Consider the following 15000-nt stretch of genomic DNA (forward strand, 5'->3'; position numbering starts at 1 on the left):
GTTGCCTGAATAATGCAGCGTAGTTCTGCTCGTTCGGTTGTTATGGGTACAGCATACATGAGAAGTGGCTGTAGAAAAGGACTCTAAATATAAATATTCCTTTGCAAGAAAGATAATTATGAATAATAGGGATAAGAAAGTAAGACAGGCAGCAGACAATATGTAACCAGCCGAAAGAAGGAATGCATACCAATAAACTGCCTTTGAGATTGTTGTGCTTGTCTTTTGAAATTTATTTTGAAATGGTATTTTGTCTGCAGGCACTTGGGATGCAACTATTATGGACACAGTGAAAGATAAGGACCTAAAATCCGTGTGACGTACCGCCCAAACATTGTCTCATAGCAAGTCCAACATGAGGGTTATAAAACATGTCTTCTTCAGCTCCTGCTGGGCCAGGTAAGTCAAACTTGGGAAGGACAGGTGTGTGTGTGTGTGAGAGAGAGAGAGGGATATGGAAGGAATTTATATAATTCTCAGAAGCTGGTATCTGGAGATTGTTTGGAAAAATTTGAAAACAATGGGAGGTGAAAGGAATTTACGACGTTTTCGTGATAGCTGGGAGAAGCAAAAAAATGATAGTAACGGAGAACAAAGAAAAAGGAATTTATAAGGGCATAAAAAGAAAACCTCGTGAAAGTGCTTAGTTCACCTGATGGCTTTCCATTCTTCGATCTTCAAAGGATTTCAGAGGTGCCACCAGTTTCTCTACCACTTACCACTCTTTAGAGAGACACCAACGGAGCATTTTTCATGGGTCAAGAATCCAGGCCAGATGGAGTGAGTGAGTAACCTACATCCCTTCGAATCTGTTCATCAGATTCTCCCTTCATTGAAGAACAGCTGTCTTTGGAGCCTCAGGAGAAGTTTGAGGAGATGGATATCATGGATGAGGGTGAAAAATGTGTAGCAAAACTCTTGCACTCTTCAAATGATGAAAAAAATACTGCTGTTTTTGTTCCTTTTCCAGAAATGATCACTTTAAGATTAATCAACCATACCGCTAAATCTGACCCATTCCTAAATATCTGAGTAAAACCCACAGCAGCTAAAGCAACACTTTGGGGCTTATGGTTATCCATATGGATATGCTTTCAAGATCTAACATTCTCTGGAACATCACAAAAACTAAACCACAGTTGCTTTGGCTGCAAGAGTCCACCAATATTGTTGAGAAAACACACCATCTGTGGTGAGGTCCAAAAGCTAAGAAGGTGCTTTCAGGTTAAGACATTATAACATATAAAGAAAATGCAGTGGTAGCAATAAATGGGGGTGTATCTGAAACCCCAAAACTGAAAAACTCATCTGATACAGCTTTCAAAGAGGTGCAGTATTTCAGCTAAGGGACAACGGAGGAGATACAATGTGAATATACTGTTTTCTACCAAATTCTGGAGAACTTGGGTTTCAATCTTCTTCCTGACATCCCTGGTTATCCAGAGAGAATCTTCCATTTTTTGTTTAAAGAGCAGCCCTGTTCAAAATTTGCCACAAACCACATTCCCTTCTAGCATTGATGACGTTACCTAGTTGGGTCCCGAAACCCAATGTTGCCACGAAACGCCGGCAAGAAAACAACCAAGCTCAGAGAGCACCAAGAACACCTCAAGCTTAAACAGGTCAGATCATGACCCAAGGAGATGCCTTCATAAAAACAACACTAACCTTGATTTGTGATCAACATGGTTAGGGTTTGTTTATGGCTTTGCATATTGAATAATCTCAGCCCTTTGGTGACCTTGAGATCTAAGGCATGGCGCCAATCCAGAAAATGGATGAATTGAGTTCCCAGTTGTATGTACGTTGCGTGAATACAGATGTTGCACATTCACAGGTAGTCCATGCCTCCCCGCTGAAGCATCCAATCCCTTTCCCCCACAAATACTGGGAAGCAGCATTAGCGCATATGCACCCTTGTGGCTTTGTTCTCCTTTCAAGGAATGTATACACTCTGTGCTTTTTCATTGTTTCAGTCTCTCTCTTTGTACGTGTTCTCTACACGGTTCCACTTACATAAACTGCACAGGGTCTCCTGCCTGGGCCACCTTTCCAATGCTCTCCAGCCTATAATCAAAACATCCAGAATTACGTAGCTAATGGAAACGGCTGAAAGCCGGGGCGAAGCATTCGAAAGCTCCCTTGCTGTGCCTGGCTTGGCCTGTGTGTTTGTGAAGTCTTTCCTTTAGGAGTTGGGCGTTCCCGTGGAAAAAAAAAATGGGGCCTGTTTGTGTGGTTATTGCGTATTTGTTGAGGAGTTTGAGGAATGCGACAGAAGTCAGGCTGCTGAAGTTCTCCCATCCTATCCAATTGTCCCATCTTGGAGCCACCAGCAAGCCAGCTCTTTGTGTCCAAGCAATCCCAGCACTGAGGAGGTCTTTGCAACTGGTAGTATGGCCTTATTTACTCTTCGGTGCTTTGTTGCGGTAGATTTCTTCGGTGAAAGGCCTAGGAGAGGGAGATGGGGGAGGAGGGAACGGGCACCAGGGTTTGGTGGGAAGGGGAACAAGAAAAAAGAGGTGAACATTCAGAGGTCCCACTCCCCTCGCCTTGCCTCTCTCATCCCACCAAGATCAATGTTCTCAACCGTAGCAACGATAAGCTGTGTGGACTTCAACTCCCGGAATTCCCCAGCGGAAATCCAGACAGCTTCAAGTTGCTGAAGTTGAGGAAACCCTGGCCTAGAGTCTTCCTTTTTTCCATGGGCAAAGAGGTCATCCTCACTGAAAAAGAAGGACTGGTAAGGCAGGGAGATCTCCACCTCTGTCCTCCTTCAGTCTCTTTAATGTCCCTCTTGCAAGAAAAACTGTAAGCAGAAAAAAAAAGTTCAATCTGTCACTGGGGGGAATTCATAAGGACCAACCCATTGAACCTCTAACCTCAATTGATCATGCTGAGAGGGAGGTGGATCTCCAAGGTGTAAAGTTCTCGTGGATCTTGTCCTCCATTCTCTACTGAGGTCCCTTTGAGTCAATGCTGGGAACCTTCTTCCATAAAAATCACACACAGTCACCATTTATGCTTTAAATACCTATGAGGTTCTCAGTCATCCAGGTCATGATTGTCCCAAAGGTGCTTCTTTGAAAGACAACTGGACTTTCTGTGATTTAGAATAGAATAGAGCTGGAAGGGACCTTGGAGGTCTTCTAGTCCAGCCCCCTGCTCAAGCAGGAGAACCTATACCATCTCAGAGAAGTGACTGTCCAGTCTCTTCTTAAAAGCCTCCAGTGATGGAGCACCCCCAGCGTCTGAAGGCAAGCTCTTCCACTGGTTAATGGTCCTCACTGTTAGGAACTTTCTCCTTAATTCCAGGTTGCTTCTCTCCTTGATTAGTTAGACTGGTGTTCCACTATTGATGTCAGTGAGATCTCCCTGGCATTGATCAGTGAGAAGTTATTGATCAATTCAGCTTGATTAAAAGACAGAACCCATAGTGGAACTAAACTCAAATTCAGGGTTGAACATTCTACAGCATCCTAAAACATCAAGAGTAAACGATTCAATGGAGAACAGCTTGTCCCGCTCTTGATTGGCATTTAGCTGGCGTGTGGCCATCTCCAGGCCCTACATGTGGCTCAGAAGATCTCAAGATAAACCTCCCCTTCCTTTTATGAATCACTTCTGAATGAATGACCTGGAAATATCCATAACTGCTGACATACAATTAACACAGCTGGAGAGGCTTATTCTAGGTACGTGTGGGTAAATTCATCAACATGTCAATGAAACTTGCAAAACACAAGGTTATTTGGAAAAGTTGGACCACACATCATTATATATGTCATAAATGTTCTCACTGGTGGGTTGTTCCCATCAGGAGTTTCAATTGACCAAACGAAACATCAGCTCCAGGTTGGCCCAACCCAGGTCCACCTGTTCGATTCAAACTCTGAAAAACAACCTCAGGTGTTGGCATGGGAACGGCCTCGGTTCTCCAAACTTCTAGTATTCCTCAGTCTCATTGGCCCAAAACAAGTTTATCATTTGAAGGGAGAAAAATCAAAAGATGGGCCTGAACCTATTGAGCTGGAGGGTCTGATACAGCAGATTAAGAATGACTTTCTCCTCACCTGCTTGAATCAGAATCAGAATAGAGCTGGAAAGGACCTTAGAGGTCTTCTAGTCCAGCCCCCTGCTCAATCAGGGGATCCTATATAATTTCAGACAAGTGACTGTCTCTTCTTAACAACCTCCAGTGATCCAACATCCACACTTTCTGAAGGTAATCCATTCCACTGGATAATTGTCCTCACAGTTAGGAAGTTTCTCCTCAACTCCAGGTTGTTTCTCTCCTTGATCAGTTTCCATCCGTTGTTTCTTGTCCTGCCTTCAGGTGCTTTGGAAAATAAACTGCCCCCCCTTCTTTATGGCAGCCTCTCAAATACTGGAAGACTGCGATAACCTCCTCCCCCTAGTCCTTCTTTTCTCTAGACTAACCAAACCCAAATCCTCCAACCATTCTTCATACGTCTTGGTCTCCAGGCCTTCGATCATCTTAGTTGCTCTTCTTTGCAATTTTTTCCAAAGTCTCAACATCTTTTTTGTAATGTGGTGACCACAACTGGATGCAGGATTCCAGGTGTGTGGACAACCACATTCCAAAACAGTATTCTGAGAGCAGGAGATGGCAACCTCTTTTCTAAGTAAGATGTTCCCTACTACATCTTGTATCAACCCCAACCTGCACGTCCAAGGATGAGTATTATGGAAGTAATGCCAGTAAAAACATCTGGAGAACAATTCTAGATTTGATGACCAGGGTAGATAATACCAAGCCACTTTTCTGAATCATAGCTCGTCTTTATATTAAGTCTGCTGGGAAAACACAGCAAGTAGGTTAACTGAACAGGGCAGGGAGGAGGGGGGAAAAACACAACCCCCTTTCTCAACACAGTTCCCTGAAATGAAATCATGCCTCGTTATTTTTTTCAGCCCGCATGGAGGCAACTCACCCTTCGTAGAGCAGAGCAATTGCGTAGCACAGAGTCACCACCGCGGTCAGGACGAGACCCACTGGGCTGGCGTTCCTGATTTGAAAAGGCAGAAGGAGAGAACAAAAGTTGGGAAGGGAAGAGAAGGCTGAGTCAGCAAGAGAGACACAGAGGTCGTGTCGTCCCCCTCCCCACATTACCTGCGTTGGGAACTTGCCCGTCCACAAGCAAACTAGATCACCTGGTCAAAAAGTTGCTGGCTTCTTTGCATAAAAAGAACAACATCGTAAAAATAATAATAATAATAATATTTATCCTGACCTAATTGAGTCATAACTCCATCAAGTCTTGGAGGATGGGTAGGTGTCAGCAGTTTTGGCTGTATTAAGTACTGTGATTTGGCTCACTGAAGATGGAGCTACGAGGACAAAGCAAGGAGATTATGACGGCTTGGAAGAAGTTGGTTATACAAGATGGGGAGGGGGCGGAGAGAGGCTACAACTGAGCAGAGATCTCCCCATATCCAGGGCAAAAATGTAGGCTGAGGTCAGAACAGGCATGAGAAACTACCAAAAGCTGAACAGGCTGAGATGGGTCTCCAAAGGAAGACCACCACCCAATGGACTTAGCTAGGGCCAATAGATTTTTTTTCCCCCACAATAATGAGCCCTCCTGGCAACATTCTGCCAAGATTGGTTTATCATCCAACTCCTGAAGCTTTATAGACCTCTATCTCTCTGTGGTGGAAAATGATGGAAAGATGATTATCAGTGTGTGGAACAATGGGTTGACTGATTATTTAGGAAAGACCAGTGGAAGAGAATATTTGTAGCTCAGGGTTGAACTGTGGGATGTTCTCTAAGCTTGGCTGCTTTCTCAACAGATGTTTCATGACCCAACTAGGTAGCATCATCAGTACTAAGAGGGAGTGGGATCTGCAGAGAGGAGGAGGAAAACTACGGGGTCCTTGGTGCTCCCTCAGCTTGGTTTCTTTCTTGCAGATGTGAAACATTTTTTTGCAGATGTGAAACATCTGCAGGAGAACAACCAAGCTCCGAGAAGACCAAGGACCCACATTTAGGAGACAATTGGGTAGTCTTACATATGTTGCTTGACTGAACCTCCTGCAGTGCTGAGACAATCCAGACAATGCTAGAGGGCCACCACGTCCTCCGATCCAACTTTAAACCTGTAAATGGCTCAGGTCTGGCTTTCAAATTAGACAATCCTTGCCACAATATGAGCTGGCCTCCTTCCCTCCCCCTCAGGTCTCTTTTCCAAGTTCAGACGGGTCCCAGCTCACTTAGCAATTTAGAACAAGAGCAGACACATCTCTTCAATTTGGCCTCCTAAATTCCCAGCAGTGATTTTTTTTCCATCTGGTGTTTAATGAGTAATGTTGATTTAATTATTTATGCTTAAGAGACTGCATTGCTGTCTTCTACATTGCCTTGGTGTTTTTCAGAAAGTTGGCCCCGAAATATCTTAAGCTAGGCTACTGCTTTTGAACCATCTCCAGGAGAACGGTCAATGGATCAAAGACGCTTTTTTCAAGAGGCAACTGGACTTTCTGGTTTCTCTTTGAAGACGTTTGCTTCTCATCCAAGAAGTTTCTTCAGAGCTGAAGAAGCTCTTGAAAAAAGCGTCTTTGGGACAACCGTAACCTGGATGACTGAGAATTTCCATAGGATCAAAAGTACCGGTAAATTCATTCAACCCGTCTAACCTCCAAAGAGACAATTGCTTGGGGGCAGGGCACCCAACAAATCCTATCTTTAATTCCCAAAATTGCTACTTAGGTAGGATTTGTAGAAACTTGTGGGAACGTGGTTTAAGTTTGTGATGCATTATTATTCAATTTGACACCCTAGAGCAGGCAGTCAAAAGTCTAACTGGGCATCAACCAGTTTCCCAAGACAATCTTTTGACAATTTTGGCAACCAGCTTTGATTTCACTTCCCCGTAATCTGCTCCTTTCTTCAGCCAAGACTAACTCATGATGTTGTTTCTGCCTTAATCCCTCCTAGAAATGTGTAGGGAGGAAACCTTCAACCGTTTGGCCCCCCCTCTAACCTGAGTTGGCTTAACTGTAGAAGAAATAGGTCAATGACCAAAGGAGAAATGAATGATCATGATTAAGCAGAAGCTAAGGAGGGCTTGGTGAGTGGCACAACTTCTGGTGTAAAGTGGGTGACCGTGTCCAGTCTCACAGATGCCACACTGGAAAACGCTGAGAGAGAGGACATTTAAACACCAAGGAGTGAAGATCAGATGGACTAACCCTACTGAGCAAAAAACAGAATCGGTCAACAACTCATCTAAACAATGGTTCAAAATACAATGCTGAGGATTAAAGATTCATTTTCTGGTTCCTCTGTCAAATTCACCCACGGCGATCCATTTCTCCCAAGAAGCCAAACATCGAGGTGACTGAGATTTTCAAAGATTATTGAGCCACCAAAGGGGTAGGGAACTCCAGGATGGCCTCATTCCACTGCCAAGTTATGAAAGCAGGCCGAAAGAAAAGGGGGTCATCAAACATCTATTGAGGAACCTGTAATGGAGAAGATGCCCCAGCTGTGCGACTTTCATAATAACCATTGGAGATGAACAGCATGAGCGTAAATCTAAGTGCTGCGACAACAAAGAACTGGTGGGAACCTGGTGTCCTCCCTAAAAGCGCTGGGCCCTCCAGATGGGGAAGAGAAAGAGTGCAAAAAAATGGATTCCATAAAGACGTCCTTCTCTTGAAGCACCCAGCAGTCTTTGGAATTGTATAATTATGGCTTCTTAATGTTTTTCAATATACAGTATATGGCAGATCAGAATTTATTCTAGCTTTGAGTTTGCTTCATTCATTGCAATCCAGCCTGCAGGTTTAAGTTCCAGCCAAGCTTTGAAAGAGGGTTGAAGCTAAACCATTGTGGGTGCTCTATCCCTGGAGATTTTAAAGAAGAGTCCATTGTCTGTTGTCTGAAATGGTGTAGAGCCTCCTCTATACCATTTCAGACAACCAAGCAAGAGATTGGACTAGAACAGTGGTCACCAACTTGTGATCTGTGGACCACTGGTGGTCCACGAGAAAATTTTGGTGGTCCACAGAAAAAATATTTGCATTTTTTATATTGCACTAAATCAGGGGTCCTGAAACTATGGCCCCTGGGCCGGATACGTGCAATGAACATTTGTGTTGCTGCAGAGAGTCTCCCCCTTTGGGGTCTTTTTGTGTGGGTCAGAGGGGGTCAGAAATTCCGACTTGGGGTCTGCTTCAGCTTTGGGCGAAGGCTGGAGGGAAGCGCCTCTGGTGGCAAAGATCTGGAGGACCTTGCTCCAGTGGGACTGCATCATAGCCTGGAACTGGCTGACCATCTCAGCCCACTGAGCCTCCAGGCGCCAGTACCTGGCCTTGCACTCCCGCAGGTCTTCCCTCTGCTTGGAAAGCTTATGATCCTAGTCCTCAGTGAGGTGCTTCTGCTGAGCCTCCTTCTTGGTCAGATCCAATTTGAACTGAGCCAATTGTTTTTCCAACTCTTTCTCGTGGTGGCTGCTTAGCTCCAGCAACTGTTTCCCGTTGGGGCCCTAAGGAGCCCGGGCAGGCAGGGGCTGGGAGGGGAGGGGCAAGTAGAGGCCGGCGAGGAGACCCTCGACGTGAGTGACATTGAGTTGGCCATGACCACCCAGTCACATGCCCACCTAGCTACGCCCACCCAGCCAGTCATTAGGCAGATCATATTAGTGGTCCATGGGATTTAAAATTATGAATTTAGTGGTCCCTGAGGTCCGAAAGGTTGGTGACCCCTGCACTAGAAGACCTCCAAGGTCCCTTCCAGCTCTCTTATTTTGTTAAATGTATTGTCTTAACCAGTTTTTGTTTCCCCAACACCTACTGTCTCTCGCACACAATAAAAGAGCTTCTAGCAAGCCTAGTGGAACCTCAAATTGACCTCATCTCTGCATGGAGACGAAGTCACCTAGATCTTGAGGTGGAATTACTGTGTTTGACTCCGGAGGAATGATTTAAGGAGGACCTCAAGAGCCACTTTTCTCTCCTTCTAAACAGATTGCTTTTGGAGTGCAGCCTAAACCGATCTGGGGGACCTTATGGAGCTCCATCTTGAGGGGGAAGATGAGAGGAAAGCAAGTGGAAGAGAGATTAAAATAGCCTCAGTTAAACTTCTGGAATACGGCTCTGTAATAGATTTGAGTCATTAGTCCTCAATCACGCTTCTCCCCATACGCGAGCTCATTTTCAGACCCCTTAATAAACATGGATTTTCTTCTTCTTCAAGGGGAAAAAAATAGCTGTCAACAGGAAGACTGCGTAAAAGGGACACTCAGACTTTCCTACGGGGCTAAGAGGAGAAAAAAGCACTCAAAGCTTTTCCATTTTTCTTGCTCCAGTTTCTTCTTCCTCCTCCTCCTGCAGTCAACTTTCAAACAACCAGCAAATAAGTAAAATGCAGAAGGGGGTCAACCATGATAGATGTCTGGGAAGCCTTTGGCTTCCAAAAAACATTGCTTGAAGACTGGGGGACTCTACAATTTTTGGAGGTCCTTGGCTCAGCCTGCCCCACCCCACGGTCCTTCAGATATATGATCCAGATTTCTGCCCCTTGTACAGGGAACATATGGGGAGTGCTAATTCCACCCCAGCCCATTTGGGGTTCCCAGTCTGGAGGAGCAAACTTGCAATCAATCTCATGACTATGTCCAGGTCTTCTTTTAAGAAATGGAATTACAGAAAAACAGTTCCTCTTAGGTTTTTCCAATCACTCAATGCAACATCTGCATATAATATTTTCTTATCTTCATCTATGCCAATGCACAAGGAAATCTAAGCATTTTGGAACTCACTTTTCCTCAATTTACTTCTGTTTGGACTTTTCTTATCTGACTACTTTTGTCGGCAATTTTTTTCCCCTGCATTTGGAAAACTTCATTGCAGAACTTTTAACTTGACTTTTAAAGAATTACACTCGGATTTGCAGATTTATTTGGCAAATAGAAATTAGAATGTCAGCCAAAGAAGCCTATGCATCTTTCCCTCAATTTCCAGGGTTACAGTTCAAATGCTATTTATTTAGGAACGTTTGACCAGGAACAAATAAATTTTAAATTATTTCTTTGACCAGACTTTCCAAAAGCATGCAGGTGAATTTTAAAAAAACAGCTGCTGTTTTCTAAGTCTTAATTTTTTTTTCTGGTCTCATGCATTGTTTTGTGTATCAGCCCCTACAATAAGCACACAACCAGTAGCCATTAAAAAAACCTCAAAGCGTTGAGTTTCTTAAATGCATTTATTTTTTTGCCCTGCTAGAACTGTTTCAAACTAGGAAACGGTTGATGCAAATAATCATCCCATGGTCAGGTCTCGTTCAGTCCTAAATTTGCAACATTTATGAAGGGGAAAATGCTTATTGCTGGGCTTTTTAGTATCAATCCGGGTGTGTTTAGGTTAAGGCCAGGAAATTTGATCTGTTCCCTCGGTCCCTTTCATGAGGTCATAGCAAAAAATGTTCTCGTGAAGTGGAAGGAAATAGCCTTGGTGCTCAGATGTCATGGAGACAGCGATGAGGTAGCCACTGAGAGGAGAGTGTGGCTTTTATAACACAATCACAGCGTTTCACTCTGAATCAGCAGAGGGAAGGGCTACGGACGGAGAGCTGGTTTAAATTTTCACTCCTTTAATTTTCTTTTTGCAAACCCATGTACACATCAGGCTTAGGTACGCTTCGAAAACCCCGCAAGTTCTCCAAACATGACCGTCTACTCTTTTTTTTTTTCCCGTTGGAAAAAGAAGCCGCTCGCAATAAGCCTGATCCAAAGGACACGACATTGGGAAAAGAATGCCCAGAAATGCCACAGACTGTGGGAAAATGTTTGCAAAGGCTGACGGAGCCTTTAGAGGGGTAGCTTAAAGGGAGGAAGCCTAATCCTGAGAAGAATTAGACTCGGGGGGTCAGCTCATGTGTCCCCCGTGACACCAGGGTGGGATTTCCTGCAGGAAGAAGGGAAAATAGGGTTCCAGATGAATATATGTTGCCCTTTCTAGGTCTGGATTCAAACCAAGAGAGGCTACTGCAGAGTCGGTTGGAAGCTGGCAACGCCAGAGAGATTTTGCCGAATGGTGCTGGAATAATAGGGGTTAACATCTCTTCAGGTCTGTGTTTGTGTGTTTGTGTGTGTGAAAGAGAGAGAGAGAGCGAGTCAGAGGGAGAACAATTGGCCATATTCACGTCTGCAGGAGGGTTGGGGGAACTGAGGGGAAACTGAATGCCTCTAGCACAGGGATGGCTAACCTTTTCGGCACTGAGTGTGTACGCACACCCATAATGCAATGCTCCCACAACCCCCCCACAAGCACCCGTGACCCCCACGTGCGCCCCCTGTGCGTGCATGTGCCCACCCCCCACACATGTGTGTGCATCTCCTGCATGCCCCCTGCCCTCCCTGCGCATACACATGTCTCCCACATGCCCCCCATGCATGCGTGGTAGAAACCCGAAAACCAGCTGGCCGGCAGGAGGCAGGAGGCACGCACGCATGCATGGTGGAGCTGAGCTGGGGCAATGGCTCGTGTGCCCCAGAGACAGCTCTGCGTGCCACCTGTGGCACGTGTGCCACTGGTTCACCATCACAGCTCTAGCAGTTCCTCCACAAAATCGTTTCATCTCCCCAAACGTCTCTGAAAAGCTCTGCCAAAAATTGGGGGTGGGGGGGAGGTGGCCTACCCACCTGTCCACCACTCCAGCCAGGCCACGCCTGATGGGCACCTTGAGGTGCCAGAACTTGCAGGCTCCTCTCCTAGCAGCCTCGCGTAGTCGTGCATGCCCACGGTTGCCTTTGTTTCGTTAATTGGAAGAGCCGTCTTGGAAAAGGGACGGTTGTCCTTCAAATGGCCACCTAAGGACAGGGAGAAGAATGCTGTGGCCACAAAGCAAAGCAAAAAGGGTTCAGACCAGGAAAACGATGAGCCACAAGGATGCTTATCCGCCAGCTCCTTAGGAGAGTTGCAGGCTTGCAGGCGGAGTTGTGGTCCTCCTAGACCATCGTTTCTTGGCCATCGTTCAACTTCTGAAGTGGCTGTTAAGAGCGCCTTGCGCATCACCGCCTAAATGCCTCTCCTTGAGGAGCTGAGAGGTCTCTCCATCTTCCTCTCTGATGCTTTCTTGGCTCGGGGATTGTTTTCCATCCCCACTTTATGGAGAGCCATTCAGCTCTGTTGCCAGCTCATCGCAGCTCTCATTTAGTGGCCAATTAAAGCGGCAGAGATGTATCTGAGCAGAAGTTGTGCGTCATTCAGGCTGGAGCTCTGAAGCACCACCACTATCCTGGTTTGCTCCCTCTCCTCCGAGGGACACACGGCCTCACCCAAACCTGGCTTGACGAGGGGTGTGGAGGACCCACTGAAATCAGGCGAATATCTAGGGATCTCCTTCCCTACCCGATCTAAGACCACATCCGATCATCGAACAGATTCCATGGGTAGTTATTTCTTCAAAGGATGTGTGGCTTTGGGCCCATTTCGGCTCTGCCTACCCAGCTGGCAGCTTCCATCCAAAGCTTGGGTGTGAGGGAGGAAGAGAGGGTGACAGAGGGATTGAATCAAGATCATGTGAGATGTTAGTACCACTTTGTAAGGCTTTGAGAAGACCACACTTCTACGTTCATTGTCGCATTACTTTTGTTGTAAGCCACCCAGGGTCCCTTGGGAGTTGGGCGGCATAGAAATGTGATAAATTAAATTAAATTAAATTAATACGGCATCCAGTTTTGGTCACCACGATTTTAAAAAGACGTCGAGACTCTGGAAAGAGTGCAGAGAAGAGCAACGAAGATGATTAGGGGACTGGAGGCTAAAACATACGATGAAGAGTTTCAGGACTTGAATGTCTAGTTTAACGAAAAGAAAAGACTAGGGGTGACATGATGTTCCGATACTTGAGGGGCTGCCCCAAAGAAGAGGGGGTTAACTTATTCTCCAAAGCACCTGAAGGCAAGACAAGAAGCAATGGAAGGGTGGAAACTCATCAAGGAGAGAAGCAACCTGGAATTAAGGAGAAACTTCCTAAGAATGAGGACAATTAACCAGTGGAACAGAAGTTGCCCCCAGAAGTTGTGGTTGCTCCATCACTGGAGGCTTTCAAGAAGAGATTTGTCTGAAAGACAACCATTTGTTTGAAATGGTTCAAGCAGGGGGTTGGACTAGAAGATCTCCAAGGTCCCTTCCAACTCTTATTATTCTGTTAAGATTTACACCTGTATTGTGATTTGGGGTGTTTTATAGGGAAAGCCGTCATCTCCTCAAAGCAGCAAAGTCAAGTATTTTACATCAATGCCGGGAGCAAGCAGTGACTCTTTTCATTTACGGTTTTGGGTTGCAAAAAAAATTGAAATGAAACATAACTTCTTTCCAGGGTTCCAAACCTTTGCCTGGTGAAGAAGCAGGAGAAAAAGAAGACAGGACTTACATGAGGGACCATCCGAAATAGATGGAGGTGCTACCCCAATACATAGGATTCTCCGTGACATTGAAGGGGAAGGAGGTCACCTTCGTCTCCATGAGAATGCCAAAATAGTCACCTAGAAAGGAAAGACGACAAACCGTTGAGTCAATCAAGGAATCGCTTCGCTGGATCAGATCAGAGGCCTCTTCCTGCAGCAACCAGTTTGGGTGGCATTGATAATTCCAGCAAACACAAAGATCTGGAGAAGGTTGACCTTGGAAGTCTACTGCCACAATGAAACTGCAAAAGTCCTTTCCCATCCCTGCTGTTTGGGCCCTTGGCAGGATATTCGCAACCAAGACTTGTCTATAGGCGAGGAACAATAAAGGAAGCTGCTTAGAAGTAACTTTGCGTGCCTCCCTTGTTGTTGTTGGTTTTTTTGGGGGGGAGGGGTTTGGAGCTTGGCACAAACTTACAAATCACACAAGCTCAGAATGACTCAGCCGGCTGCAGAAATTGTCAGGCCACACAGAACAATCATACCGGTGGATAAACCATTTTTTTTCCATCTCATTATCCCACTAAGCTGCCTCTGGCAATCATGGGAGGAAGCGGGGAGAGAGGGGAGAGAAAAAGAAATTCCAGGTGGGATATTTTCATTCGCGAGAGCTCCAGAATGGCTTTTTGACATGGTAGGAAGCTGTGGAAATTGCCAATCTGACCCAGGTACCGATTACTAATAAATTATTGCGCTCTGCTCACTGGTGCTTGAAACATGCCGTTACCAGCAATTAAGGGCCGAGTTTTATAAAGAAGTGTCAACTATAGTTCAAAGAGGGAGCCAGGAGACAAATAAATTGGTTTGTATTTGATATGACTCATGCAAAGAGCCATAACTTTAAAAAAACATTCTTTCCCCCCCCCCCAATTTTTTTTTAAAAACAATTTAGAAGTGTAACACTCACTTTGTCCTGCAAAAGTAATTCGGTTGTGTTCCTGTATACTTATTTTGTTCCAAAGGCGAGGCTTTTTTTTCCCCACCGTCCTGGCTTTTTGGAAAAGATGGATTGATAGGACTCTTGGAGCCTCTTCTCCCCCTTCCCTGCCAGCCCCCAAATGAGGGTCAGGCACTTCTTCCTCTCATGAATCAAGGTGGGAGGAAGCAAAACCAGAATCTAATGCTCGCTAGTATTAAATCAGAGCTGAGGGACATGGAGTCTGTCTCTCTCTCTCTCTCTCTCTCTCCTGTCTCCTACACTGTGGTGGATGACAGAGGATGCGTGAACTTATGATCCCATCAGGAACCGTTATGGCTTGGCTGGTTTCTAAAAGGGTTGGATCAATTCATGAAGTCCTGGGGATCATCAGCTTTGAGGACACAGAGATCGCCTCTGAAGGCCACCTGCTGAGAGATTGGTGGGCTTCCTTAGGCAGTACGTTGGTCAACTGTTGGAGAAAGGACTACTGGATTAGTGGTCCTCAGCGGTGCTGGCTGCCAGCTTGGCTGGCTTCAAAAGAAGAGTTGGGCCAATTCATGGAGATCCTGGGTATCAGCCGGTCTTAGCCTTGATGGTAGGAGGATTGCTCCTGAAGGCCACTGCTGAGAGTCTGGTGGGCTTCTT

At 45.5% G+C, this 15000-nt stretch overlaps 1 protein-coding gene across 4 annotated transcripts in view; it reads right to left on the reverse strand.

The window, feature by feature from the left end:
• Nucleotides 1-215: 215 nt before the first annotated feature.
• PEMT (phosphatidylethanolamine N-methyltransferase) overlaps nucleotides 216-15000 on the reverse strand; it is a 37762-nt gene continuing 22977 nt past the window's right edge. For all 4 annotated transcript variants that reach the window (XM_087878713.1, XM_034441534.3, XM_034441533.3 and 1 more), the window contains 3 exons: nucleotides 13403-13514; nucleotides 4953-5027; nucleotides 216-2448 (listed from right to left, as the gene is read on the reverse strand). In XM_087878713.1, the coding sequence (XP_087734839.1) occupies nucleotides 2400-2448; nucleotides 4953-5027; nucleotides 13403-13514 (236 nt within the window). In that variant the 3' untranslated portion in view covers nucleotides 216-2399. The remainder of the gene's footprint in view (nucleotides 2449-4952; nucleotides 5028-13402; nucleotides 13515-15000) is intronic.

Source organism: Pantherophis guttatus, chromosome 14 (assembly GCF_059756535.1).
Source record: "Pantherophis guttatus breed Tessera chromosome 14, ASM5975653v1, whole genome shotgun sequence".
NCBI classification, from domain to species: domain Eukaryota; kingdom Metazoa; phylum Chordata; class Lepidosauria; order Squamata; family Colubridae; genus Pantherophis; species Pantherophis guttatus.